The sequence below is a fragment of the Bradysia coprophila genome, unplaced genomic scaffold, assembly GCF_014529535.1.
Source record: "Bradysia coprophila strain Holo2 unplaced genomic scaffold, BU_Bcop_v1 contig_94, whole genome shotgun sequence".
Taxonomy (NCBI): domain Eukaryota; kingdom Metazoa; phylum Arthropoda; class Insecta; order Diptera; family Sciaridae; genus Bradysia; species Bradysia coprophila.
Genome location: NW_023504022.1, coordinates 6,783,407 through 6,810,671, shown reverse-complemented (window position 1 = coordinate 6,810,671; position 27,265 = coordinate 6,783,407). Strand labels below are relative to the sequence as shown.

The window sequence follows — 27,265 nt, the reverse complement described above, 5'->3', positions numbered from 1 at the left end:
TTGGCTTAAAACCAACGCACTCCCAAGAACAGACAAAAGAACAGAGAATTTAAATGAGAGACGAAGTAGTCCAAAATTTTTAAATAAATTAAGTTTTTTATGTTGGTATAAGCCACTGCGCTCCGCACCTCGTTCCGGACGTGCCATACAAAATAAGAGGCCAAATGACAGCTAATAAAAACTGTTCCTTTGGCTGGTTTTGGAGTGCGTTGTTAAAACGCATAAGGTCGAATGGTGACACCTTCTTACCAAACTGACTCATTAAAACTTGCGGCGGATTATTCATTAATAATTTATTAAAAATTATTTTTTATTTTACAATTTTCTTTCTTTTTTTTTAAATTAAAAAATGTAACAAATTCTTAAACAAATTAATTTTGTGTTCTGAGTTCCATTTGAGTTCTCTCGTTTTTTATATTTTGTAAAAATATTTTCTATTTATCGATATTCATTTATAGTAAGAAACGATAGATATTAACCGTGTAAAATGTGTACTGGCTTCAATCTATTTCCGTCAAGGTCCTATATCCACTTCTCTTAAAAAATATTTTCGATTTTTTCATCATTTTTTTTTCTTCTTCTTTTTATGTACAAATCTATCGATTTCATTTAGTGCTACACTTTAACAGGTAAACACAGAGTAAAAAAATCAACTAAAATAATTATTTTGTAGCAAAATATGGCGGTTACTCATCCACGCAGACTTAAAAACGCTTACAGAAGCCAATCGACTTCCTTAACTAAACTTAGAATTTTGAGTGCGTCTTCACTATACACCGACAAAAAACATGCAAATGGTAATAAAAAGTGCATTTCCTTCCTTCTCTTAATCTAAAACAATTAATCATTTGGTTGGTCCACTCCACAAACACGTCTAACCGATGAATTGTGTTAAATCTGGAAACGAAAAGTCTGGAACTGAAAATGATGGATTGAATGTCCGCGATCGAACGGTTCTCGATGGTGGTGGCGATAGGCCGGGAATGCCAGGTGCTTGGCCTTGAAGTTGGAAACCACACTGTGCACTACAGACATCATCGGCTAAAATGGCTTCTCTCGACCATTCTCTTGCTAGTTGATTACAGTCGGTGATACGAAGTGACGCACATTGGGTCTGTGAGGAAGATAAATTTAATTTCGAAACATGTTTTGAATGAAGGGTTGGTTGTTGAACCCAACGTCATAGGACATGTTTCACTTACGCCTTCATTCGTACAAATGCAACTTGTACATGGTGAGGGGAATGCAGACTGTCCAACGCCGACTTGACGTCCACCGATCTGACAACCAACCACGACATTTTCTCTCCATGCACTTAAGTCAATTTGTGGCATCGTGTGACAGGGAACTCTCGGATTCCTAGAGAAAAAAATGAATTTAGTCTAAGTTATCACACCGAGCCTCATCGTCACAAATTCTTACAAGAAGTTGCTGGGCAGATCGAATGCAGCTCGTTGCATATCACCGGTAATTTCCATATTTTCGCAAATGATCTTCGACAAAGTTGTCTTACGAATTTCGTTCAATTGAGCTTCAGTGAATCGAAGGCTTGGATCATCAGTTTCATACCTAGAGGCCAGTCGGTTAATTATTTGGATCTTCAAAGGAAAGAATTGTTAAAAATGTTACCAGAATCGATCGCATTTCCGTAACTGTCTGAATTGAATACCAATGATGCAAGCAAATGTTGGCCCGACCAAACCGCCCTGGAGTGGTCGTTCGGACATACCTCCCGGGAACAAGTCGATATCATCTGGAGAAGCATAGATCCGTTTGAAGCGAGTAATAACTTCTGGTGGAATTTCTCTGCTTAAATCTTCCCATGTCTGAGCTCGTTTCAGGTTACACAATGCACGATAGTTATTGTATGATGGGATGCCGTGATCACGTGCTCGTTGTATGTTCAACGAAACCAAATCGATACCGGAGAAGGGAATGCGACGATCTTCGAACAAATGATTCGTAACTTCACCGGTGATAAATTGATCGAGTGTTTCCATTGGTGTTGCGACTAGACCGCGCATAATTTCGTCCATCATACCCGGTGCGAGTAAAGCATCCATTTTGAAGAAACCATCACGAAGGAGTAGAGGTGGATCAATCGGTTGATGATTGATACTCAATCGAGGAATGTGAGGTCGCAAAAGCGAATGACCGATACGGAAAGCGGCTGCAGCAAATTCGGTGACGATTCCAGGATTGCAGTTAGGATTGTATTCTTTGTAGTATCCTTGCGGTAACAACTTCAGTCCATACAAATTGACTGCGTTCCAACTGAGGATGCGAGGTAGGAATTCGTTGTAGGTTAAGTGTTGATTTTGTGCGATCACAATTCGTCGGGCATGATTGAAGAGCTGTTCTTGGTTCCAGTGAGGATTCACTCCGCGTAGTCCTTCAACAATACGATTATGCTCTCGCATGAATGTTGTGTGAATGGCAGTAAGTCCAGGTTGTTCAGAAGCGCGACCGTCGCCAGCAATGAAACATTGTCCACTTGGAGATTTGCATTCTGGATGATGTGGACTTTGTGGAAGTAACTCTTTGCCGCGAATCGGATGTATGGTTGAGTTCATTCGTCCAGCAAAGCCTTTCAACTTTGTGCAGACGCAACTGTTTTCACCGTAAATCTGAGATGCATCCAAAAATGCCGTATTCTGATTGATTTGTTCACGTGGTCCGAGTGATTGTTGTCCAGGTAGAGATCTCATGAAGGGGAAACATAATCGCTCACCGCTGGTGACATTGATTTCCGGATAGTAGTGATCACCGGGCGGTATTGGAATGGGATTACATTCGGGGTGAACAGTTCGTGGTGAATCGCACGGACGGCAAGCCGGAATGGATTCCTGGAAACCTTTGTGGATGGGTGTCATGGTCAAATCGTGATCCAAGAATTGAGCGTACTGCATGACAACCAAGGCGTAACGTGTGTGCAGATTTGAGATATCTGGATGAATTAATGCGGAAATGGTTCGTGGATTGGGAAGCGGTGATCCGGTAACGGAAGTTTGTCGAGGTCTGGAAACACCGTCTTCGTAGACTGGTGGTAGTAAACGAGCGAATGTCGTCAGTGATTTTCCGAGTTCTGGATTTCGTAGGTTATTGCAATGACCGGACAATGATCGGAATGGTGATGATGCATCGCACGGAATAGTAAAGTCTTCGCATTGAGGCTCCAGAGTAACGGGAGAAATGGATCCTGTGAGCAAGGAGTTTACGTCGATAGTTTGTAGACTGTTCGCAAAGTCGTCACGGAATCCGCCGAAACTGTCTCCGAATGTTTGACGCTTACGACGATGGATACTAAAATTAGAAAATGTTTCATTGAAGCCTGATTCCATCTATGAATTCCGATCACTTACGAGTGGAGAGTATTCAATATTTCATTCGAAGCCAATTCATAGAACAGCGACGAGTTTGCAAGGTGAAGGGCGTTACGATTTGCTTTGCTAAATGAAGCAGCTGTTCCATCTGGAGACCGAGCATCTACTCCACCACCTGTGTATGATGTAACGATTAAGAAAAATTCCCTCAAAAAATCTATAAAAAGAACTTACGGGCCAACCACGTCTCGTATTCAAAACGTCTTCGCTCCGATAAGCCTTCCTTCGCACGTTCAACTGCTGCGCTAATTAAATCCGGATTTAATTCATCCAAAAACGGTGCAGGTGTAGTAATCGGTTCGATATCATCAAGGTTCTCCGTTGATGCGGAGTCATCTTCAGACTTCCAACTGGTCAAATCGAGACCGGTTATTTGGTCGCAGGTTTGTCGGAAATTCCTGCAAGGATAGGGAAGAGAAATTAATCCAGGAAAATTCACCGGACTGGAAAAGCCATCGATCTTACAAGTATGGATCTTCCCGGATGAATGCCTTTGGCTGAACCTTTGTAACAACTCCAGCTGCGCACATCATACCAGACAGTGAACTTCTTCGAATAGCTGCGATTAAAATTCCAAAATTAAGATTAACAGGAAGGATTCAGTGCTAACTGAACTTACCTTGAAGTTGTTCCAATGACAATGAGGATGGAGGAATATCATTCTCGTACCTAGTCAAGGACATGAGAAATTAGCGACAAAGAACCGAATTTAAATCGCATTTCCCTTACCAGAATCGATCTCCAATACGTAAATTGGCAAATTGCAGTGACAGCAAACAAGACAGTGTTGGGCCGAATACGGTTCCTAATGCCGGTTTCTCCAACATAGCGCCAGCAATCATATCAACATCTCCAGCGTTCATGTAAATACCCTCAAGGGTGCGTCTACTTTCAGGTGAAAAGCCGGAAACACTTTGGATGTCATCAAATGAGATTGGTTGACCTTGAGCCAATCCTAATCGAGCTTCGCACAAATTGACTGCTTGGTGATAGGCTGGGATACCATGATCACGTCCTCGCTGGATGGCAAGAGCAATTGGTGTCCAATCATCGTTGTACTCACGATCAACTGGTAGATAGGTTTTTTGTAGGGCTGGTGTGTTGATTAGTACTTCGGCCGAGACTGATTCATTCATCATTTCGACGGGAAGCATTGTGAGGAAAGCTGGCAACGCTCCGACAGCTATTTCGTTATAGACTCCTGATCGAACTGCACTGGAGTATCCGTGGTAGTGTTTACCGAATACCATCCTAAAGAGACAAAAACTCGTTAGTGTTTCGGTTCAAACGTTTTCAGGTTGAGCAAAGTTCGCCTGCGCAGCTAATACTTACTTCAAGCTATCTTTGTTTGTGATTTGCTGACCGAGAATGATTGGCAAAAATTCATTGTAGGTGATGTGTTGAATTTGAGCAGTAACGGCACGTCGAGTTTCCAAAAACAGTGCATCGTCGCTCCAGGTCGGATTCAATTTTGCCAACGCATCGGCGATACGATTATGTTCTTTCAAGAGAACGGTGTGCAAAGCGCCAACAGATCCCGGTTCATTGCATCTGGGACAGGCCTTCAATTCGATTTTGCCATAGCGATAGGTTCGAATAGCCTGGAAATCTTTTTCCGTCGTTCCGTACAAGCTAGAACCATCAATGAAACCGGAAGCAGCGTTCATTTGATTGCGTTCATTAAAATCACAGCTACCGACCTCGTGCGACGGTGTCGATCGCTTATATTCTTTGCAATCTGGCGCTGCTCGGACATAGCATTGATCAATTTCTTCCGTTGATGTCGCAGTAGATGTGTCATTTTTGCAGCATTTGATTTTCGAGAACGGTGACGTTATCTGCACCAAATCGTATGACAACAATTGACCCCATGCTGGCAACAATGCTGTGATGTGCGGATGCTGTAGTTTCGGATTGATGGTCTTCTGCAGAGACTCAACAATTGTATCCGGTTCGGGTAGTGCATGCGATCCAATCGACGATCTGGGCTGGCTGTGCTTATCCGCATAATTGGCTGGAAGTAATCGGAGTAGTATGTCTCCGCGAGCGCCCCAATGTCGGTTGATGATGTTGTTGCATTCAGCAGTCGGTGCACGGAATTTGCTGGGCGGACAGGCCGATTGTTCTGCTGGCTTGCAGGGAAATGAATTTGGTCGCTCCAATTGTAGGGCAAATCTGGCGCGTGATTTCAAATCGTTTGGTGTTGTTGATGAATGCGAACATGTTGCGATTGTGACTAGATAATAGATGCTGGAAGGAAGAGAAAAAAAGGGTAATTAGTTTTACGACATACGTCTTCGAGACACGGCGACTACAGGTACTTCTACTACTAATTATCTAAGGTAAAATGCTTATTATTACAAATTAATCTACATAATGTGATATTGCATGTGTTCTACCAAACATCTTCAGACAAGATTCCATTTTCATTTCATTTCACAGACTATTACGATAATCGTTGAATCTGGTACTTGATTTGATTTAATCAACAGACCGAACCAAAATCTTTTACTTCATTTGTTCTGACAAGAACTTTGCTATATAAAAGGACGTTAGCTAAAACTCGTTACTTATACTTGTCATCGCTGTCGATACCAGATGATAAAGACTGGTTTTTTCATTTTACAACATTTTTTCCTATTTGCTTAAAATGATAACCGAAACACGGATTTCTTGTCAGCCCATTTCAATTTTTATATATCAAGATCAAGATTTGATCACTAAGTAATTAAACTATGAATTTGAAGAATATTCAACAAGACATTGGACCACTGCACTGTTTCGATCTTAGAGAAAACAAAATAAAATTCTCGATATTTTGCATTAATATGCAGTAATATGCATCAGAAATAGAGGCGACGCGACGGTCGTGATATTTGATACAATGCCCTTAGAACACTATTCCAATTTGTACACGAACGAGTCTAGCGAATCATAGTTGAAATAGCCTCTGTGTGGTGAAGCTACCACAAGGATTCGAATATCGGTGTCGATGAGTCAGAAAGAGAGAGACGAGGTTCATGGTCTTGTAGAAGACATATCATCGTAATGATATTGACAGCATTAATGGGATTAGTTTTTAGAAACTCTTTTCAAGAGTGACGCCAGACTAACAATATCACGAAGAATTTCTTCATAGAATCATGAATCATTTTCTGATCGAATACCAATGAGCCTACAGCTCAAATATAACTAGGAAAATGCACTTCCTTGTGAATTCCGAATGAACAAAAACCTGTTGCTTTGTGAAACACATCAAAATGTCTGTGATTTTTATCTCCGCTGTTTGCACACTTTCCAAAAACATTTATTAAATGTACACACACCGCTTAGCAGTGAATATGTCTGGCTAATAAAATGCAAATAAAATGTTGTGCGTTCATATTTTGGTTTTTGTTTTTTCAACTCATGAGTCATTGTTATTTTTGACTGTGTATAATTCCACACAGATTCGCACCTTGACTTTCAAAATGTGGTCCAGCCTTGGCGAAAAATACAAATGTCGCTTGATTGCACTTTTATTAACATTATTATCGAAGATTTACTTCCTTTTGTTAATGGAAAACTTTTACATTTATCGTATGGAAGTCGTCAACCCATAAAAGATTTTTTTTTTGCAAAAGATTGAGATCAAAATGTCAATACAGAATATATATGGAGTGACTTCCGGAATGGGCTCGGTACAACACTAGTCCTTTCAACTTTCAGAATCACCATGCTAGACTTTGACCTTGTTTCGAGACCGACTAAAATTGTGATCAATTCAGAGTGATTCCAAGAGGAGGATGATCTACATTTGACGAGGTCAAGACGATCTTGTGAGCCTCTTGGCGCATAGTAATTACACGTTAATTTACACGATGTAAATGTCATACAGGTTGGGTTCACCAGCCTCCGGACATGTACCAGTAATCGGACATCTATTCTTATTTCAATGATAAACCTTAAATAGCCTCAACACAACTTACACACACACTCCCCGAGGATTCAATATTTAATTATTTAATAAACCTTGTTTACATAACTTGTTCAATCGTATGCGAAATCTATTTATTTATTCACATATTTCATCCACAGACCGTCTACACTTGCAATCTTTTACTTCATTTTTTATCACAAATTTTGCTAAATGTTAGAAAGTCCAATTAGGCTATCCTCATATATAACAGATGTTATGGGGGCATTTCTAAAATGTGAAATAACATAATAAGAAATGGTGACGAAAAAGAATTTGATGTAATGACTTACTGGATGTTGAAAGTCTTTCACTTGAAAACGAAAGTCAATTAACATCTTTCACAATCAATAAAACGTCCAGCCGAGGCTGGTCGATATATTGCTAATTTGTTGAATTGATAATGATAATTAATTAGTGATGGGACATGTGCTTCAGTACGGTTGAAAAACGTGTCATGCAACACACAATGCATTGTCATTCATCTATATTAACGATCATTATAAAAAAAACGAGAAAAATATTTTTTGCGAAGTTGCTACCGTTTATAAATAACACAAAAACAAATCAAAAATGTTTCGATTTACATAAAGAAACTGGATTGGACACAAAGAGTTTTTTTTTTCATTTTCTTTTTCTAAAAAAAGGATTTTAATTTATCAAAATCCATTTATGGCACAACCAAATAGCTTCTATGAAAGTAAACTAATGACGAAATCCACACGATTTCGGGTATTTTATGTAACGCAACCAGTTGTTTTGGTATATAGTATAATATAAAACACCAACGAACCGGATACACCTGACGATACAAAATTGAATTTACAAAAAAAAATGAAAAGAAAAAATTATTTTGAAGACGAAAATAAGAGTTTATAGCCAAAAAATCAAGATCTCAAAGAGGATGGTGTGGTATGTATAATATGGCAAAAACAAATTAAACGAAATGTCGGTTATTAATTTACGGTGCTATCAGAATCAAAATTTTATGCGAAGATTGGTTCAGACGATTTTTTTTAAATTGAAATTTTAAAAAATTGTGAAGAATCAGCGTCTTAGAATTAATTCACTGACCCTTTCAGAAACTGAGAGCATATTGTGATATAATGTTTAAATCTGGTACTTCTTTTGTTTAAACTTAACGTCTCTATTTTAATCTTTTACTTCATTTGTTTTGCCATTCATTTTACTATATAAAAAGGTAATTGCTAGAGTTTATCGCTTATTTTTGTCGTCTTCGTCGATCAGTTTCCAAAAAAAAAATTCAAAGCCATCTACGCTTCCTAATGAAATAATTCTTAAGAGTTAGGCCAAGGCCACCATCAGGTATTACAAACATCTTGAAAAAAAAAAAATCAGGAAGAAAATGCAACAGCTGTTAAGCAATCAATTAAGTCACAAGACTCAACGACAAATAAAACGTACCAAGACTAAATGAAGACATTATCTGGCTCTTACACAAAAAGTTTTACGAACAAAAAACAATTCGTGTTGTGTCTATACATTCAAAATATCTAATTTCTTACGCAATTGACGTGCACATGATCAGATTTGCTGCTGGTTTTTTTTATAGATAATTTAACGCGAGAGGCATGCAGGCATAGGCAAAAAAACCGATTATCTAACGTTAAAAAGAAAACAAAAAAAGAGCATTTTACATCGCATTTTACTTTCAACAACTGAATAGAAATTAATATCTTACAATAAAAAAAAATGAAATGAATACAGTTTCGCATGTATGATTATGTATATCAGTATTATACCTGTTTTATCTGGCACATATTTTTCGTAGAGAAAAAAGAGTAAATTAATTATTCAGACAAGCAACTATTTGATGGAAATTTATGGGATGAAAAGAAGATTTGATTTACACTCTGCTCTCATCTTTCAATTTTAGTCGAGTAAAAACAAGTCGATTTTTTCAGCATCTAACACAATTTAGAAGATGTTTTGAAAAAGCCTCAACGAGACAACGACATGCATAAATTGCTTGGAATCTAAAAAAAAACATTCACAAAGAATTGTTGCCACACTGTTCCTAGTAGGCTCGGACTGGCCATCCTGGGAATTCAAACGTTTCCCAACGGGTCCTTTGCACTTTTATAAGTAAAATCTGAGTGTTAATATTTTTACTAAATTGCCCAAAGGGCAGCCTGACTCTAGTTCCTATTCTGCTTCCGTTAATAACTTGCGGGTGATGCACAGACAGATGCAAAATCTGGTACTTCATTAGTTTTTACATTGAAATTGTTATACTAAGGAATAGCTAGTGGTCTATTTTTGTTGTTGCATTGAATAGCTGTCAGCAAAAAGTTCGTAAAAACCTCTCCTTCTTATGTGCCAATTCTGCTTTTATATAGTCTTTCCGTACGTGACTCACTATACATACACTGTGTATGATACACATGATGTTTTAGGTCATTGCCACATTCGGTATTTCAAACTTAGAATAGAATTGCTTATAATAAACACATTCGCATTAGCATAAGCAAACACTCTCAATAAAAAAAAAATCCTAAAAACACCGAACCAGAGATCAAAACGTTCTACGTAGAACTGCAGCTTACGTCATTTATCCAGAATTATTATTTTTTAATTGAAAAGAAAGAATAAAGAAGTAGACTAAGATCCGGCTCGATATGAAACAAGTTTGAAAACTTATTTACTGCAAAAGGTGTATGAATGCGGATATCAGACTTAATTTGTCGATACAATCAATTTCGATGAACCTGCAGGATTGGTCATCCTTTACATTTACCTTGTTTTGATAATATTATCACGCAGTTTTTGTGAAATCAAAATGACTCACGCTAAGCAGTTGCCAGTTGGCTTGATTGGTATCACCTCAGTTATTAAATTTTCTTAACAGATTCTTTACCTATTCTATGCTCGTCACCAATTACTTACAGAATCTATTACGTCTTTTGTTCAAAGCATTTATAAGACTTATGCGCAAAAACCTTCATTTTAAACGCCAAACCAAGAGACCTTACCTAACCATACAGTCCTTGATGTATTGCACAATTAGAATATTTAGCAATAGTATTAATGATGTTCACCCGATTTTACGAGTTTTTGATCGTACGATCTTCTACGGGGACGAAAATGGGTGAGTTTCAATTGCAATTTAATAGGAGCCGAGGTCAACAATAACACGAAAACGTAATTTTTCATTTTTTATCCCCAGTTTTGTAATGAACTTCGCTCGGTAATAAGCCACTTTCGACCCTAGAACAAAAGCATGTAAAATCTCTATTACGCACCCCATATAATGTATAGTTGTGTAAGTATCTATTAGGGTGGGTCGTATTTTCATTTTGTTTTTATTTTAGAAGGCCTGGCCCCAGGCTGTACTTAAAAATGACCAAGGAATCCGAAACAGCAAAAAAAAATTTCAAAAATTTATTTTTCCCTTGCCTCTAGGCTGATTTTGATCTTCGGGGTAGTAGCATGAAATTACACACATTGTTGACTGATATCTCGGGCATTTGGGAACAGAAGGCATTACTGCTAACTGTAGTTAATAGCTGAGGAGTCAAGCTATGAAATACCATAAGAACGTTGTTGACCTTCGCCTTCACTCGAGCAGAGTAACTCTGTCAGTGTTCCCGACTAAGACTTTTCGACAAAAAATTTCAACTTTATTTGCAAATAAAATCGACAAATCATGACATAATACGTCGTGCGAGGTATGTCTGAACAGGTAATCTCCTAGAGAATCCATTGCAGAGAAGTTTGTTGAAAACGAGTTGAAAAAACTCACAGGAGCTCTGTTTTCGAAGCCCAAATTTGGCATTTTTTGAATAAAGTTGAAATTTTTTGTCGAAAAGTCTTAGTCGGGAACACTGACAGAGTTACTCTGCTCGAGTGAAGGCGAAGGTCAACAACGTTCTTATGGTATTTCATAGCTTGACTCCTCAGCTTTTAACTACAGTTAGCAGTAATGCCTTCTGTTCCCAGATGCCCGAGATATCAGTCAACAATGTGTGCAATTTCATGCTACTACCCCGAAAATCAAAATCAGCCTAGAGGCAAGGGAAAAATTAATTTTTGAATTTTTTTTTGCTGTTTCGGATTCCTTGGTCAATTCTAAGTACAGCCTGGGGCCAGGCCTTCTAAAATAAAAACAAAATGAAAATACGACCCACCCTAGTATCTATCTGTCTGTTTCGAACGGTTGCTTTTTGTCCATTTCACATGCGACATGCAGCCCTCATTCAGCTTGAGCTACAACAATCAAGAGTGTCTAAAATCAATCGTCCGCACGTAAATGACTCTATTGATTCAAGCTATTAACTTTGATATTTCCCGTACTCTTTTTTCTGCAATATTCATCGATTTTTAAATGACTTGCAAAAATTACTTGGCAATCACAATTAAGTGCTATGGAGTAGAGACGATGCCACACACAATGATATGCAATTTGAGATTGTAATGTGATTCGTTAGCTTTTTTTTTAAATTAAAAAGGAAGATTTTTTTTCAATTTAAATTCGTTTCCGGTGAAATATTGATAGTTTCTGTTTGTGTGCACCGTTAGTTAAAGAAACATTCACACTACTCGTCTACACGTAGGGAACGAACAGACTCACTTCACAATATATTGCTTCGTAGGATAAAGTTTTCGACATAATGTATTTGATCACAATCGGCACATTTTTACATATAATTTATTCACTGTTGATATTGTTGATGTTACACTATATACTCAAGGTCTTAAATGTTAAGGTTGAATGTTAACGACAGTTTAATATTTTTAATGCAGTCATATGTTTCTCGTTTCGCGCTTTCACTTTTTTGTCGAGAATGACTACAAATCAAAAGGTGAAAAAAGGTCGAACAAAATGAAAGATTGATAAACGGGAACTTCGATGAAATAAATTGTTTAGACGCGACTGAAAATGAAAAATTATTTTTACTGTTTTTTGTAATAATGAGAAAGAAAACAATTTTTTTCTAAGATCAACAGAAAATCCGTATCCTTCTGAATAATCACAGAAAACTATTAGCTTTTTAGGTGTAAACTGGCAACATTATCAGCAAAGATCACAACACGTCAGAGATATATGGAAAAATGAGCGATAAAAATAAGATGACAACTCGTGATCTTTGCTTTTTCATTGAAAAGTGCTCCAATTTCAATTTCAATTTTCATTTATTTCCAAAAAAAAACTTCTTAAATTAAACACACAGCGTAGCTCCAGTATGCGTTACAATTCTAAGGAGCTACAACTCCCTCTACAGTGCAGCTCATGTGTCAATAAGGTGTTAGAAAAAATCTGAATATAAAAGCTAAATTTTCACTATTTTTTTGACTTACGCCACGATTACGGGCCATTCAAATATTGAGCACGCACCAGATAGATGGAGAGGGTTCCCAAAAATTGTGCAAAAGCATCAAGAAAACTTCTTTCAAAAACATTTCAAACCGTAAGGAAACAAACCACAATCATGCTAAAAGATTTCAATCTGTAGTTTAAGCACCTCCACAAAACAACATTCATATGGCGTTCTCTTATAAATTTGTCAATTTAGTTGGAATTCGATTTTTCTTTTGTTATTCAGTAACTTTAGCGTTTCATAGTCGCTTTTTTGTCCCTTATTTGAAATTCACGGCAGCTTTTCGTGTTCATCTGTTATCGATAACATAGACAAGAATGAATGACGAGCTCTATTTTATATAGTAAAACACTTGTTAAAAAGAATGAAGTAAAAGATTTCAAATCAATAGCTTGGAAATTGTTCGATAAAACGAAGTAGTAGACCCTAAACTATTGGTGCTTAGAAAATAGAAACCAAATTTTCATTGTTAGCAGACAAGTGATATGTTTTTAGGTTGTTATAACGCATGTCTAACTGTTGAAATCCACTTGGCAAGAAGTGTATGTGGTGGTGCTTTGGTTTAATAATGCACACAAGAAATTAAATTACGTTTTTTTACAGTTTTTACATTAATTTGACAAAGGAAAAGACAGAAAAAAATGCCAAATTGTTGAACTTTCAAAGCCGACACCAAAAAGCCGAAATCCATCAATATGAATAATTGAACGAGACGACGATCTCGGTTTTTCATTTTTTCAAATTACTTTAATTAGTTGATGTCCCTTGAGCTAGTTTCAACACTAAAACGACTAGAAGACTCTCGGATTTCTTTTGAGTTCGCATGAGTGACTAGTCTGACATTAGTATCGCTAACATTCTCGTCCTAATTTTTTTTTTGTGAAAAATTGAGACGTTTCGCTTTTTTTATATTTGCAATTTCAAAATTTATCTCTATAAGAACGACGTAATCTTCACTCTGATTTATATGTGGGCAATCAAATCCATTATTTAAAGAAGCGTTCAAGTTCATTCATTGATATAATACGAACAAAGAAACGGTAGATTCAAACAAACAAAAAAATCAAGAAAAAATGTCTGACCTAAAATAGCTATCATAAAAGCTATGAGTCGGTTCGATTAGTTTAATAATACTAATGAAAATATGAAAACACTCCAACGTCATTGAACGACTTCGATGAAATCAACCTAATGACCACATTAATCTGGAGGTAAATCTTCGCAGACAAAAAGCTGATTGAAATGAAATGTTATGGCTAGAATGCATAAAATGTCCATAAAATGTAAACGATAAACAAATTAATTAAAATTTAATTAATTAATGTTAATGAAAACGTTTTAGCTTTTATGAGCCATACTTATTGGCAGACGATATTATTTTGCAAGAATAATAATCGGTTTTTACACTACACCAACACACAGATACGCACTTCACACACCCAATCATGAACGCTAAAAAACTGGTACATTGATGGACTCTTTCTTCCGTTTGGAAACGAGTATTTAAATGGGCTCTTCAAAGAATGTGAATTATTACTTTGAGTCACATGACTTAGTGCCATCCGATTTATATACATAATTATGATCACCGCATCACTGGAGGTTTTAAAACGAACAGTAATTTATGTCTCATTGTTTTTACTTCATTTTAATTTGATCCGCTGCCGCGGTCTTGTCAATGACGAGTCGTCATTGGCATAATATGTTGAAATTGTATAAGTATATTAACACTTTATTGTCCCTAGATATTACAGTGTATGGTACGTCCATAATTATTGTAGCCGTAAAAGTTTACCTAAGTGCATTCGAATAACACCTTGATTTTATACGACGTAATAAGCCAATTTAATGCGATCTTCTATTAGGATTATACCTAAATAACGAGGCTTAAGAATAATCACTATTGACTATGTCATCTGCTATCGACAGCGACGAAAACACAGTAGATACTCTTTCCCTGATGTCTCTTATATATTGTAAAATCGATGTTACAGATAATGAAGTAAAAGATTTTTCATCAATCCATTGAAAATATGGTCAAATGAAGTAATAGATTCCAGAAAATTACAGATTGACATTCTGTCGGTGAACAGTGCCTCTGATAAAGTTGTAAAGCTTGGGTTACCTGAAATACGATACTACTACTGCACAGTCAAAGAATAGTTGAAAATTTCACCCATAGCAGGACCTTTGTCTCTAAAAGTGCTACAGATGTAGAAGCTATTGTAGACTACCTGTTAGGGGTTAGTCCAACTCTTTTTTGCAATAGTCGTTTTTCGACAATGTCGCTACTGTTGTTGGTTCATGGTTTGAACAATCTTTGGATCTCAGAAGCTTTTTCACGAAAACCTATTGTCTACGAAATAAAAGCGCAAAAACAGAAGAGATATTGTCGAAAAACGAAACTAGCGCTAGTGGCGCTACCCAACCCTGGTAAATTCTATTGTGAGCTTTTCTAAAGTGATCATAGAGTCGTCCTAGGATTAGATTCAGGTTTTTCCCTCCTCGAGGCTCTACGATGATTGAACGGTTTGTATTTTCATACCATACTTCGTGGCACCAGCGTTACAATAGTACCACTCTTTTAGTTCCACTTTTTTCCGTAAAATGGAAAAAGTGGAACTATTGTAACGCTGCATATATGCGGCGTGAAGATAGTTCCACTTTTTCCTTTTACGAAAAAAGTGGAGCTAAAAGAGTGGTACTATTGTAACGCTGGTCCTCGTGGCAACATTGTTTCATTATTCATAAAGATTAAACGTATGCACACCGCATGCTCTCACAATGTATTTAAGTACCTTATAAATGAACATGAGTCTAAAAGTGTAACGATTTACCAAACTATGCTGGTCGGACATTAAAGATATGGAACTTATAATTCAAAAATATTCATTTCATATATATACCTACATGACACAAATAAAGCGAACTCATAAAACGAGCTTAAATATTTTAAGCAGTGAAAGTGTTACTTTTCAGATGGTTCGGTGTCAAATTGAAATACAAAATAAAAAAAAATTAATGAAAAAGATATGGTTTTGTAGATATAACAATTTGTGTTTGATGCCCATCGCCCAAGATAGGTGTAGATTAATGTGGTCATGTGACTAATAATTAATGAAAGTTGATTTTTGACATAACAGTGGAAATGAGAATAAGTCTCAAAATAAAACTAATAATGAGCGCAACTACGTTTTTATTACGTCGGAGTTATAGACGGTTTTTTTTTGTCTTCTTCTTCTTTTCTTCTTTTTTTGTTTATGCCAATGCAATCACTGAAGATTTCATAACATACTACGCGGTTAGGTGATTGTGGTACTTATTGTACGGAGGTATTTTACACAGCGGCGCCGAATTTATATGTGTTCATGGATTCCATGATGGAATCGTCAAGGGGGCCGAAGAGGATGAAATGATAAAAAAATGTTGGAAAACCCAAGGAATTTGAAACATTTTAAAATGTCACGTGAAGGCACTTGCCCCCATATACTCGGCGCCACCGATTTTATAAATATTTTTTTTTGGGTCTCAACATTTTTAGCCTCTGCAGTTTGAACAAGAAAATGTTAAGAGGATTCTTGAGCTGAAAACCTGTGCAGATGAACGACTTTCAACATTTCTCGACATCAACGACAAACTTAATCGATGAACTATTGCTAATGTGACCTAAGACTGCTTGTCTTTTATAGCAGAAGGCTTGTTAAAACTAATGAAGTAACAGATTTTATGTCAATTTCTTCAAAGTACTTAGAAGGACTAACGAAGCTGATCTTAGAAGGACTAGCGGAGCTGATAATTACACTAATTCAGCAATTTGAAGTGAAGGCACGCCCACCTAGAAGTTCTCTAGCTTCTTGCTGCTTTTTACCAATTCTAATTTTCAACCTAATTTTGAATCTGATTGGAAAATCACGCTGAAATATTACCCTGAAGCAGCAACACACTCCTGAGATTTTACGTGAGAAAAACATTGTTCAGAAAATTAAATTCAAACCGGCTTTTAGTTTGCACTTTAGAGTTTGAAAAAAAAATCTTAGATAAATATATTCCACATCTGACGCCTTTCGTGCATGCATTTCATTGCTTGTAACGTAGGAGTTTTAAGTCGAAGTCGTGAAAATCCATTCATATTACAATTGTCGTGACAACGTGCTAATTATGTTGCATGTAAACATCATGTTTGATCTGAAAGAGTCTTCTGCTTTTATAAAATCCGAAGGACCTCGATCTGAAGGTATTTATAAGCGGTGTTTCATCACCGATTAATTGTATGTCATTATTCAATCGATTCCATTTAATAGTTTTATGTGAAAGTGAGCGCCGAACTTGGCTTAGGTGCTTTGCAAAATGATACAAAAAAGGAGAATTTTCTCAGCTGTGAACTGTTATAGTTACATAAATGTCTTTGCTCTGTTAACACCGAAAAGTTCACAGTTTTTAAGAATCGAAACGAATTCTGAAATCCACTTCCGACACTGATGCAATAGACACTCAAAACAATTCTCGAAGAATTGACTGACTTCAATTGTTATCATAAAAGCTGATTATAAGCGTTACGGATGACGGGATGTGACAAATTATGATGGAATTATGTTTTATAACCAAGACCTCCAGTCACGTTTCTATATAGCCAACAGCTTAAAGAACTCTTCCATCGATGCAAGTATGTTTCTGGTTAAATGTGTCGTACATAATAAAACGCACACGACGGTTGTGCAACGTAAATGCATAAATGAAAAATGCAAATCAATTTGAAAGATGATTGCAAATATGCACAAGGAAATGATGTTGAGCAATGCAGATTTACCATTTTTCTGATAAAAGTTTCTCTTGCGATTGTGTGTCGTCTTCAATTTGACAAGAAAATTGCCGTAATGGATGTGATGTTCAGTCTTTTTTTTCTAAATTGATTTACTCACTAAGCCACTGGGAAATGAGTCGTTACTACATTGACATGAAAGTTAGAACTCATTTCCCGGGGGCTTAGTAATTGTTTGGAACTTTTTATTTTGCTGCTGTTGCATCTGTTACTTCATTAGTTTTAACAAACCTCACACTTGGCAAAATATAAATCAAATTATCTTCGAAGTAAAGACATTATTCAAAGGAATAGCTATGGAAACAGGAAGAACTGAAAGACTTTTGGAACAAATTCTAGTCTTTTTTCACCCGAGATATAGGATGGTATAGCAGCATCAGTGTCCAGATATGTGCCAGTGGTCGAAGACCTAGAGAACATTTCATTCACAATAATAAAGTTTTTCATTGATAACCCCATCTAACGGCTTCATTATATTGTTTCCATTGGTGCCAAGACTTATTATATGTAACCATAGAAACATGCACATTCTAGCCCAGGGAACTGTTTCAGTTTCAGTATTTTGAAGATACAAGGACTGTTTGTATATGGGTAAAGAGAGATGGCATGAGTTATGTTTGACTTACAGCCTAATTAGATTCATTCAATGTATCATTTCAGTATCAGAATAGGAACGTCTGCTATTGCAAATTATGGAAGTGCTACAACAAAAAGATGACGTTGCTTCGACGAGTGAAATATTTAAATTAGTCTAATCTTGTTCAAAACAAAGAATGTTTTCGCATTAAATATTAGATTACTATTAAGGGTGCGGAAAAGAAAGTGTGTCGCCAATTGATATGTTACCGATTTTGCATTGAATAATCAATTTAAAAAAATATTATCAAATTCAGTGCTCGTTCTTCCTCTAATAACCAGCGATTGATTGAATACCAAATTCCTATCTCGCTTAAATAGTTATTTATGCAACAATAATCGTATGGAGGGATTCTTGAGTGCTGTGACCTCACTAACGCATTTGTTTGATTAAATTATTACTTATTATGAATGTGGAGGACCTCAGCTTTACAGTGATACGCATATTCAGTAGTTTGACGGAGTGAAACACACAGTTTTCATCTGTTACGTAGTCACGTACCAAACTACTAAATATGGATATCGGTGTAAAGCTTAGGTCCTCCACATTCATAATAATAATTTAACCAAATAATTGCATTAGTGAGGTCACAGCACTCATCAAAGTTCACCGAGGTCACATCGATTTTGAGAAATTTTCCGGAAGTCATATTTTCGGTCGTTTGTCATCACATTTTATGAAGTTAATATTTGCCCCGGATGTACTCGACATCAGCTTCCCAACGAACCCATACACGCCCGTGTCCTCGCCACCTTACGGAAACGAAATCCGGACTGCAAAACCCCATTTTTCGACTTTTTGCCACTTATCTGAGGCATAACTAGGCATTATATAAAAAAGTTCCGATTTCTGTCAGGCGAAATTCAAAAGAATCCCTCATGACGGTTTCTTGTTCCAATACATTTTACATTTTTCTTATGATTCGCTTAACATTCACGTACATGCATCTACGACTAGTCTCCTTGTTAACACGTGACAAATGTTAACGATTATTGTTGTTGTTCACATTTGTATTGCAATTTAGTCGTTGAGAGTGTGAACAGTGGGCTATGTAAATGGAGTTTGTCGTGTTATTCGTACTCTTTTTTCCACGTAATAGTCTTTCTCATTACGATATTACAAAGAGGCAAGAAACAGTTCAATTCCGTCACAGAATTGCATAAAATAGATTTTGTAATAGTTCAGTAAAACCAAACAACCTATTCAGGAACAAACAATAATAGACATACAGTGTGACAAATTGTTCGTTTGCGTGCATATGAAAAGCGAACCAGACCATCAAAGTTACGATTCGGTTTTCTTTCTCGTAATCACTACTTTTCTGTTTATAAACAAAGTCTCTTTACCTAGTTCGTACACACACCAATCCAACCAAACCATCAACAACAAAAAATATGCCATAATCAATCCGCGCGCAATGTTCAATATAATAAAGTCTCGACATCACTTTCTTTCTGAATTGATGTGGATATTCAATTACGTTTTTTTCTTCTTCGTCTTGTTGTTGTCTTCATCGTAGTCAAGGCACATGACCATTACCATACATACTTATCCGATCAATAAATTTAACATTCACATTTTATGAAATCCTACATTTGACCGGAATCTTAATGGTTAATTCAGACACTGCTTAAGGTACGGAAATGTTAGTGTTCATTCGAATCATATTTTTCCAATTTTTTTTTTAAATGGTAACGAGTACCGCACGGTGGTAGAGCACCATTCTCACCTAGAGAAAAGTTTTCATTTAAATCTCAAGAGAGTCAATTTTCGGTTGAGACATGAGTTTCCATTTTAGCCGTTTTTATTTGAAAGAAATTACGACAGAGAATGTAATTGTACGTTTCGAGTGATTAGCTTATTAAATTATTTATTTAAACGGCGATTTTCAATTTGTGTTTAACCTAAATAATAATTGTCCGGTTCAGCGTTGTAAACAATTTATATACTTATTGGCACTGAGGTGGCGATGGCAAGGTAAATCATTACAACACCACCGGACAATTTAATAACTATATTTTAAAATGTGTGTAATGTTCGTTAACTGTTCATGATTATATGGATGATGATTTCGTCATTACACACATAGGTTCAGTGTTTTTCTCGTGCCGTTGAAAATATATTCGAAAAAAATCACGTGCTCTCAGCTCAACGGTGGATTTTTTTTTCTGTATAGAGGAAACAGACATTGCATCATTACTGACTGTTTCAAACACAGTTCGTATTTATTATTACTATTTTCAATGACCATTACCATGGTTATATATTGCGGAGTGTATTTAAATGAAAATAATAACAAAAAAAAGAGCTTACACATCAGTCAATCAATGAATTATAATTCATTCATTAACCAAATCAATTTTTAAAACTGGATATTTTACGCTTTAACTCAACGAGCTCACTCTGATTCCTGGACAATCAATTAAAGCCAGCTTAAGGCGATGCGGTGCTTTACATTACATAAACTTGATTAATTATATTGATCGGTAGTAAAATGAAAGCTAACCATTCTAACGTCGCTATAACAATGCAGTCAGGACGTAGACAATAAGAAAATTCCTTATCGGCTTTTTGCCTTTATATTCTTCTCGACCGGAGACTATGGGGTCAGATAATTTATTGTCAACATTTTGTCCGCTAATTTTTCATCAACGCATCGAAAGTATATTAGGGTCACGGTCAATATTAGTATTTCAAATGTAGACATTGAATTTAATATAAATGTTATGGCGAAATCTCACTTCTATTGCAGCTTGTTGGTGGCTGGTGGAATAGTTTTTTTTTTAAATGACTCTCGATAAACGAAAATGTAGATTTTCTTTCGTTATACTGATGAATCAGCGTTATTGCTAAACACCAGACTAGATGAATAAACTGCTAACGGGGATCTACAGCATTAGCAGTGTGGGTTATTATATGATGCATCATACTACAAGAATAAATTGGTCACGAGGATCTCTGATAATTGTGCACGATGGATGATTGTATCGATATTTGCATTGAGCAAATAAGCACTTAAAGAGCGTTACTCAGAAAATAACAAAAAAAAGTAAATATTGTAACACTGCGATGGATGGATTGTACTAAAGGTTTTGTTAATATTGTTGATTTGTATCACTAGAAAATAAGGAGAATCTAGGAAATGCCTCGAATTTTCTTGATTTTCTCGAAGTCAAATAAAATTTAAGAAAATCGAGAAAATTTAAGAAAATTGCGACTACAATGGAAGGCAGTGAAATTTAGGCATGAATTTGCTTCAGCTGATTTTCAGTTGGTCAAATCATACAACCAAACCTGTTTTATACGGTTGAAGCTGCTCGTGTTACTATTACGTCCATATAATTTGGTGTGCATCAATGGATCAACTGTAAAACAAGTGAACAATTCATGCTAAAATTTCACTTCCTTAGACTGTATACCAGGCATGAGCGCCGACGGAGAAACCTCGGCGGCGGCTAGCCGAAAAAAATTTCTCGGCGGCGGCGAAAAATTCGGCTTGAGCCGGCTTAAAACGGCTCGGCTGGAGGTTCCTTTTAACTTTTTTTCAAAATAAAAACGTTTAGATAAATTCATGGAAAATGAACTAGTAAGCATGAAAATGAAATTGTACGGAAAGCGAAAATGTAGGTAGGTTAGGTTGTTCAAAGTGCAAGTGGAACTGGTCTTGTTACAAGCAAGTCTCTAAGTCTAAGGTGCACTAACACGTCAAGTTTTATTGCCTCAAAACTTGAACTAAATGGAAAATCATGCTCCGGTACACTCATTTAACTCATTAAGAAAATGGTTTTCGATAAGAAATCGAAAGCTCACGAAAATCAAGTAAAAATTGAAAAGAAAAAAAAATCGAGAAAATTCGCAAAGATCGATAATGTTTTCTCAAATTTGTGAATTAACTGATTGTGCGCCTTCGGCTCGTTCCGCAAAGGTCATACTTGCCAAAACAACAAACTTAGAAGCGAGGACGTAATATACCATTCTGGAAAATTCATGAAAATTCAAGAAAATTTTCAAAATTTTCTTAATTTTGAAAAAAAAAATCAAAAAGTACTTGAGCTGCTTAGGATCAACAGGAATCTCGGTTTTCAAAATTATTTCACCCATTCACCTTTCGAAATCTTTATTTCATTTTCCAGCCGTTTCAAACCGGATTGAGCCGTGTTTTTGGCACCGGCTCGGCTGCGGCGCGGCTTGCTCAAAAATAGCCGGCGGCGGCTTGATCGGCGGCTTATTTTCGGCGGCGCTCATGCCTGCTGTATTCAGTACATTTACTTGATTTTGTCGAACTTTTGTGATTTTCTCGAATTCTTTGATTATCTCGAAGATTTTCACAAAAATCAAGGAAATGTTCTCTAAGGTCCGGCAGTCGATTGCTATTGCGAAAACCCATTACAATAAACTGAAATGTTGTGATATATGCGGCTGGCGCCAAATCTTAGTACCTATGTACCAGTTTCAGTTTTGTTTATGACTTTGATCAAAAAATAATCTTTCCATAAAATTCTGAAATTCGACGAAACCGGCTCAATACGGATCTATTTAATTCCCCGTTTAAGGAGAAACGAATATGACTTATTAACGCTAGTTAAATATATTCTAATTCAAACACACAAAAAAGAAATCATCATCGCTAAGACGTTTGCTAATTTCATATTCCAATAAAAAGTCTGCCGTACCACGTTACTTACGTAACGCGATGCTGTATAACGAATCCGGATGTTCTAAAATAGACTCTAATCAATAACAAGATGTTCTTGTTAAAAATGGATTTCAGCTATTATATGCAAACCTGCATTTGTCATCGATTCGCAACAACAAGATGTGAAACAACAACGAAAAAAAGTCAAGTTTTTTAAGTCAGAAAACCTGACTATTTTGTTAGCACAAATTCAACGAAAGTTTCACTTTTAACGAAATTAATGTAAAACAATTGTAAGTAGGTTTACAGTTTTGTATTTTGAGTGTATATTATATCGACTGTTTGTGTATTATAGTGTTATTATGGATATTGAATATATGGTGAACTTATAAAAGATGTGGGTCTAACACAGTAACGATAAGATTCAATTTTTTGTGTATTTAATATAACCAAATCATGGCAGTTTTGTAGGTCTACCACAACAATATCGAAATAGCTAAAGCATTGGTCATATTTATGAAGATTTAAAAGTTTAAGTGAAACCCAAGATTATCTAGCTGAACAATATAGAGGAAAAAAAAGCAGCAGAATAATGAACGTGCAAGAGTATGATATATAAATTGAAAATGAGTAAGGTGCGCTCGAACCTATACCTTTACAACATCTGCTGTGAATTAACATAATCTTCAATTAAAACAAAGGAGGTAAGGTAATCTTATGTGTTAGAATCAAGTGTAGGTTAGTATTTTATTCTTTTGTTCGCCTTTCGCAATATCTGAAGATATTCGGTGGATCTAATGCTACATCATGGTGGTGGTGTACAAAGAAATGTTAAATTTATTTTTTAATTACGTACGAGAGGATGAATAGATAAGAGGAATTGCTAACCATTAAATTAAGATACAGTTAGTGTCAACCTAATCTGTGTCTAACTTTGCTTCAACTGTTTTACCAGCTAGTTTACTCTCAATGTTTACTTTCATGTACTGAACCATTTGTTAATTTGTTATCGACACAAATGACAAATAAAAATTGTGTTAAAGCAAATGAAGTAAAAGATTCTACTTTAGTCTGTCGAAAATAGATTAGATTTATCATTAGATTTCATTACTACCATTGAAAGCGCGCCTTTCATGAATAGTGGCTAAAGAAACCAACCTTCTCGAAACTGTTATCGACAACAACGTCAAAAATCTACAACGAACTCAGGCAAGCGTTCTGTTATATAGATCAATGTATGTTAAAAACACAGAAGTACACGTTTTGGTATCAAAAACTAAACGATAATTTTAACAAATGAAGTAGTAGATTTAATCGTTATTTATGCTTGTTGTTTGTATACAATCTTAAAAAGACTCAGTCCGCTACTATAAAAGCCACAGTAAAGCTGCACGAATTCAGAAACAAATTCCAGAACCAATTATCTGTCTACAATCGACGCATGACTTATGGTTGAGGCGAATAACTCAAATCAAACCGAACACAATATTTCAAAATTATTGAAATTTTATCGTAATACTCGACGATTTTATTCAGTGCAATAAAAGTCTTGCATGCAATGTTGTCAGTAGCACCTTTAAGGCGATCCAATGAAACAACACACAATTAAATTATTATTCAATGATGATGCGGTTGCTTCGTAATAATATGGAGGAAAAAAAAGCACACCAACCAACAAACTTCTTGCCATTTAACATTGGCTTAATATGATAGATTTAGGTATTTGACATTCAATTCCATTGAACCACTGTAGAATGTTGCTTGAGGTAGGTTTTTAAATCGAAAGTTAAAAATGTTCGATGGCAACAAAATTTTATTGATAAAAGAGTAAGCATATATGACATTGTGTCGGTGTTGGATATGTATAATAATATGCAAACACCTATTCGAAGAAGAATTGTGAGGTAATATACGTATTTGCAGCAGAAATTATTGCTTCACTAGTTTTACCATTTTATACACACTGATTTTCGACATAAAATGTTAGTTATTCAAATACTTATCAATTGAGGGACCAAGTGAGAGACTTAAAATAAAGAATAAATAGAGTCATCTGTTATCAACAGAAGGGACAACAAATGTAAGCGTTGAACTCTGGTTAATGTTGTCTTATACAGCAAAATGTCTTCCTAAAACTAATGAAGGACAAGATTTTGTATCAAATGCTATGCCTTGCACTATGTAATACTTAGAACGAAAGAAGTAGTAGATTTAATGATTATATCGGGACACGCTTGCTATTAAGTCATGTAAAGTTCTACTTCCTAAAACTAATGAAGTACAAGATTTTGTATCAAATACTGTGCCTCGCACTATATATACTTTAAACGAAAGACATAGCGATTTTATTGCGATACGATTCCTATCAAGCCAAATGAAATTGAACTAATCCAACCTAATATGCTCATCATTTCATTAAATTTTCACACAAATAAAAAAACCAGAAGAAAGTAGTACATAATGTTACAACATGTAGAATCGCCATAAACTGTTCACACATTTCTCATTCAACTTCATTTCTCTCGTAATCTTTCCAATTACGAAAGACATCAATTTGCACGAACCTTTCTTCAATTATAACAATTAACGAAAAATATCATCAGTTTCACTTACCAAAACAAAATTATTAATTTGTGTGTCGTCATCCTGAACACGATGTGATAATATTGTCTTTCTTCTTTGTTATTGTGTTCGTTAATTTACTTTTCCACTTGTGTTGTTCCTCATGAGCACAAACTTTTTTTTTTCTTCAAATTTTTCAATTGTTTTAACAGACGCGAGCTTAAATATAAAAATTTTAAAAAATTGGGGTTGAGCGTCCAATTCGAAATTGGATTATTTTTTTCAATTAAATAATTAATTTTATTTAACAAAAAAATTATTTAAATAAAAAAAATCGGAAAACGTCTAAAAACCACTTTGAATTATAAATTTGAAAATTATGAACTTTTTTTTGTAACTTTTCGCTTTTACTTTTAAAAAGTATAAATTACAACGATCACCTAATTAAGAATAGAAATAAATTATGCGCAACGTAAAATCCGAATTTCGAAAAAAATTAATTAAATTAAATTATAAAACATAAAAAAAAATTATTTTTTTTGCAAAAAAAAAGATTTTCAACCGAAAAGCAAACAAAATGTTATTTTCCAATAAATAAATTTCTGAACTAACCAATTTCAAACCAAAAAAAAAATTATTATCGCGAAGAAACTCACACACGCGTGATCGCAACAACTCTCAAAACAGTTGCGAGTTCCTTTCGTAACGTCTCTCAACCAACTGACAAGTTGAATGGTTAAGCCGACCAACCTATACTGGATTTTTAAGAGAAAGTTTGTTATGTGAAAGGAGTCACGCGGTAGTCCCCTCAGGGTAACATACTGCCAATTTATGCATAAGCACTGTGCAAACTGAAATCGAAAACAGAAAGAGATGAACAATTGGATTTCAAAACAAGTTTAACGCGGAACGTGTTAGAGTGTGTATATAATACTCAATATTGATTGCTGGTTGGATATATATGTGTTTCTACTTCTTCTTCTTCTTCAATTTTTAACTTTATATTATACACAACACATTAACTTAGTGTAGTTGATTACTTTAACATAGTCAGATGTTAAAACAAATCAAGAAATTGATGTTATGTACTGTACTCCGAACATGATGATGAACAATACGTTTCGATATAAAGTACTTCGGGCACATACGAAGATTGTTTAATAAAAATTTGTTTGAACATTTATGTATGATTGCATTATATATGCGAGGCTCTCTTGTCATATGATTTTTCAAGATTTTTATTTCGAATTTTTTTTTATTACTTTTTTTTGCTTAATTTGATAAACAAGTATGTTTACGGATGCTGAGCAATACTGTTTTTCGTTTAATATTACGACAGAAGGTGTGTGTGGGTACGGGTACGGTACATAGTAATGATGTTTTTGCTCTTTTCGAATACAGTTTTAGTGTATTTCGTTTCCGCGGAAAAAAAAATTAATTGACTCGACTGAGTGCCTTCTTCACTGAATTTAGCGTCTTTTGTCCCTATGAATTAGCTAATTTTCAGATTACATAAATAGACTTAAGAATAGGTCTACACTATCGTTTGTGTTTTGGCTATTATCATGTTACCAGTGAGGATAAGTCCATTATTTCTGCTGTTACTGTTGTTTCTACTTGCTTGAGTTTGCTCTTATCATTAGTCTCTTAAGTTTGTTTGAACATAAAATCCTTCATTTATGCACGAAGAACTTATTCACGACATTTTGCGTCTATAACGTCTAGTAACCGGAAGCATTCCGAAATGACTATTTTTTCAACCCAGTGACGAAAAGTAACTGTTTTTTTTTTGTGAAAAAGGTTGCACGTAACTTGGTAAGAAAATCATTTTTAGGCACCACATGTGTAGATTTTCGCTCGAGGCCTCAGGCCGAGTGTGACAATAAACATCGTGTGCCCAAAAATCCAACAAGTTGCGAAATGAGGTTGTTTTT

At 35.5% G+C, this 27,265-nt stretch overlaps 1 protein-coding gene across 2 annotated transcripts; it reads right to left on the bottom strand.

Annotated features, from left to right (window-relative positions):
* Positions 1–340: 340 nt before the first annotated feature.
* LOC119085170 lies at positions 341–26,092 on the bottom strand. 2 transcript variants are annotated; one of them, XM_037195467.1, is made up of 12 exons: positions 25,944–26,092; positions 25,383–25,550; positions 4,716–5,633; positions 4,113–4,634; positions 4,003–4,052; positions 3,849–3,942; positions 3,558–3,781; positions 3,363–3,498; positions 1,630–3,303; positions 1,423–1,569; positions 1,203–1,359; positions 341–1,114 (listed from the first exon to the last, which is right to left on the bottom strand). In XM_037195467.1, exons 2-12 carry the CDS (start codon positions 25,412–25,414, stop codon positions 875–877), a joined length of 4,194 nt encoding a protein of 1,397 aa, XP_037051362.1. In that variant the 5' UTR covers positions 25,415–25,550; positions 25,944–26,092; the 3' UTR covers positions 341–874. The 2 variants fall into 2 exon arrangements, with proteins under 2 accessions (XP_037051362.1, XP_037051363.1); XM_037195468.1 differs by having other exon boundaries at positions 25,988–26,080.
* Positions 26,093–27,265: the final 1,173 nt, after the last annotated feature.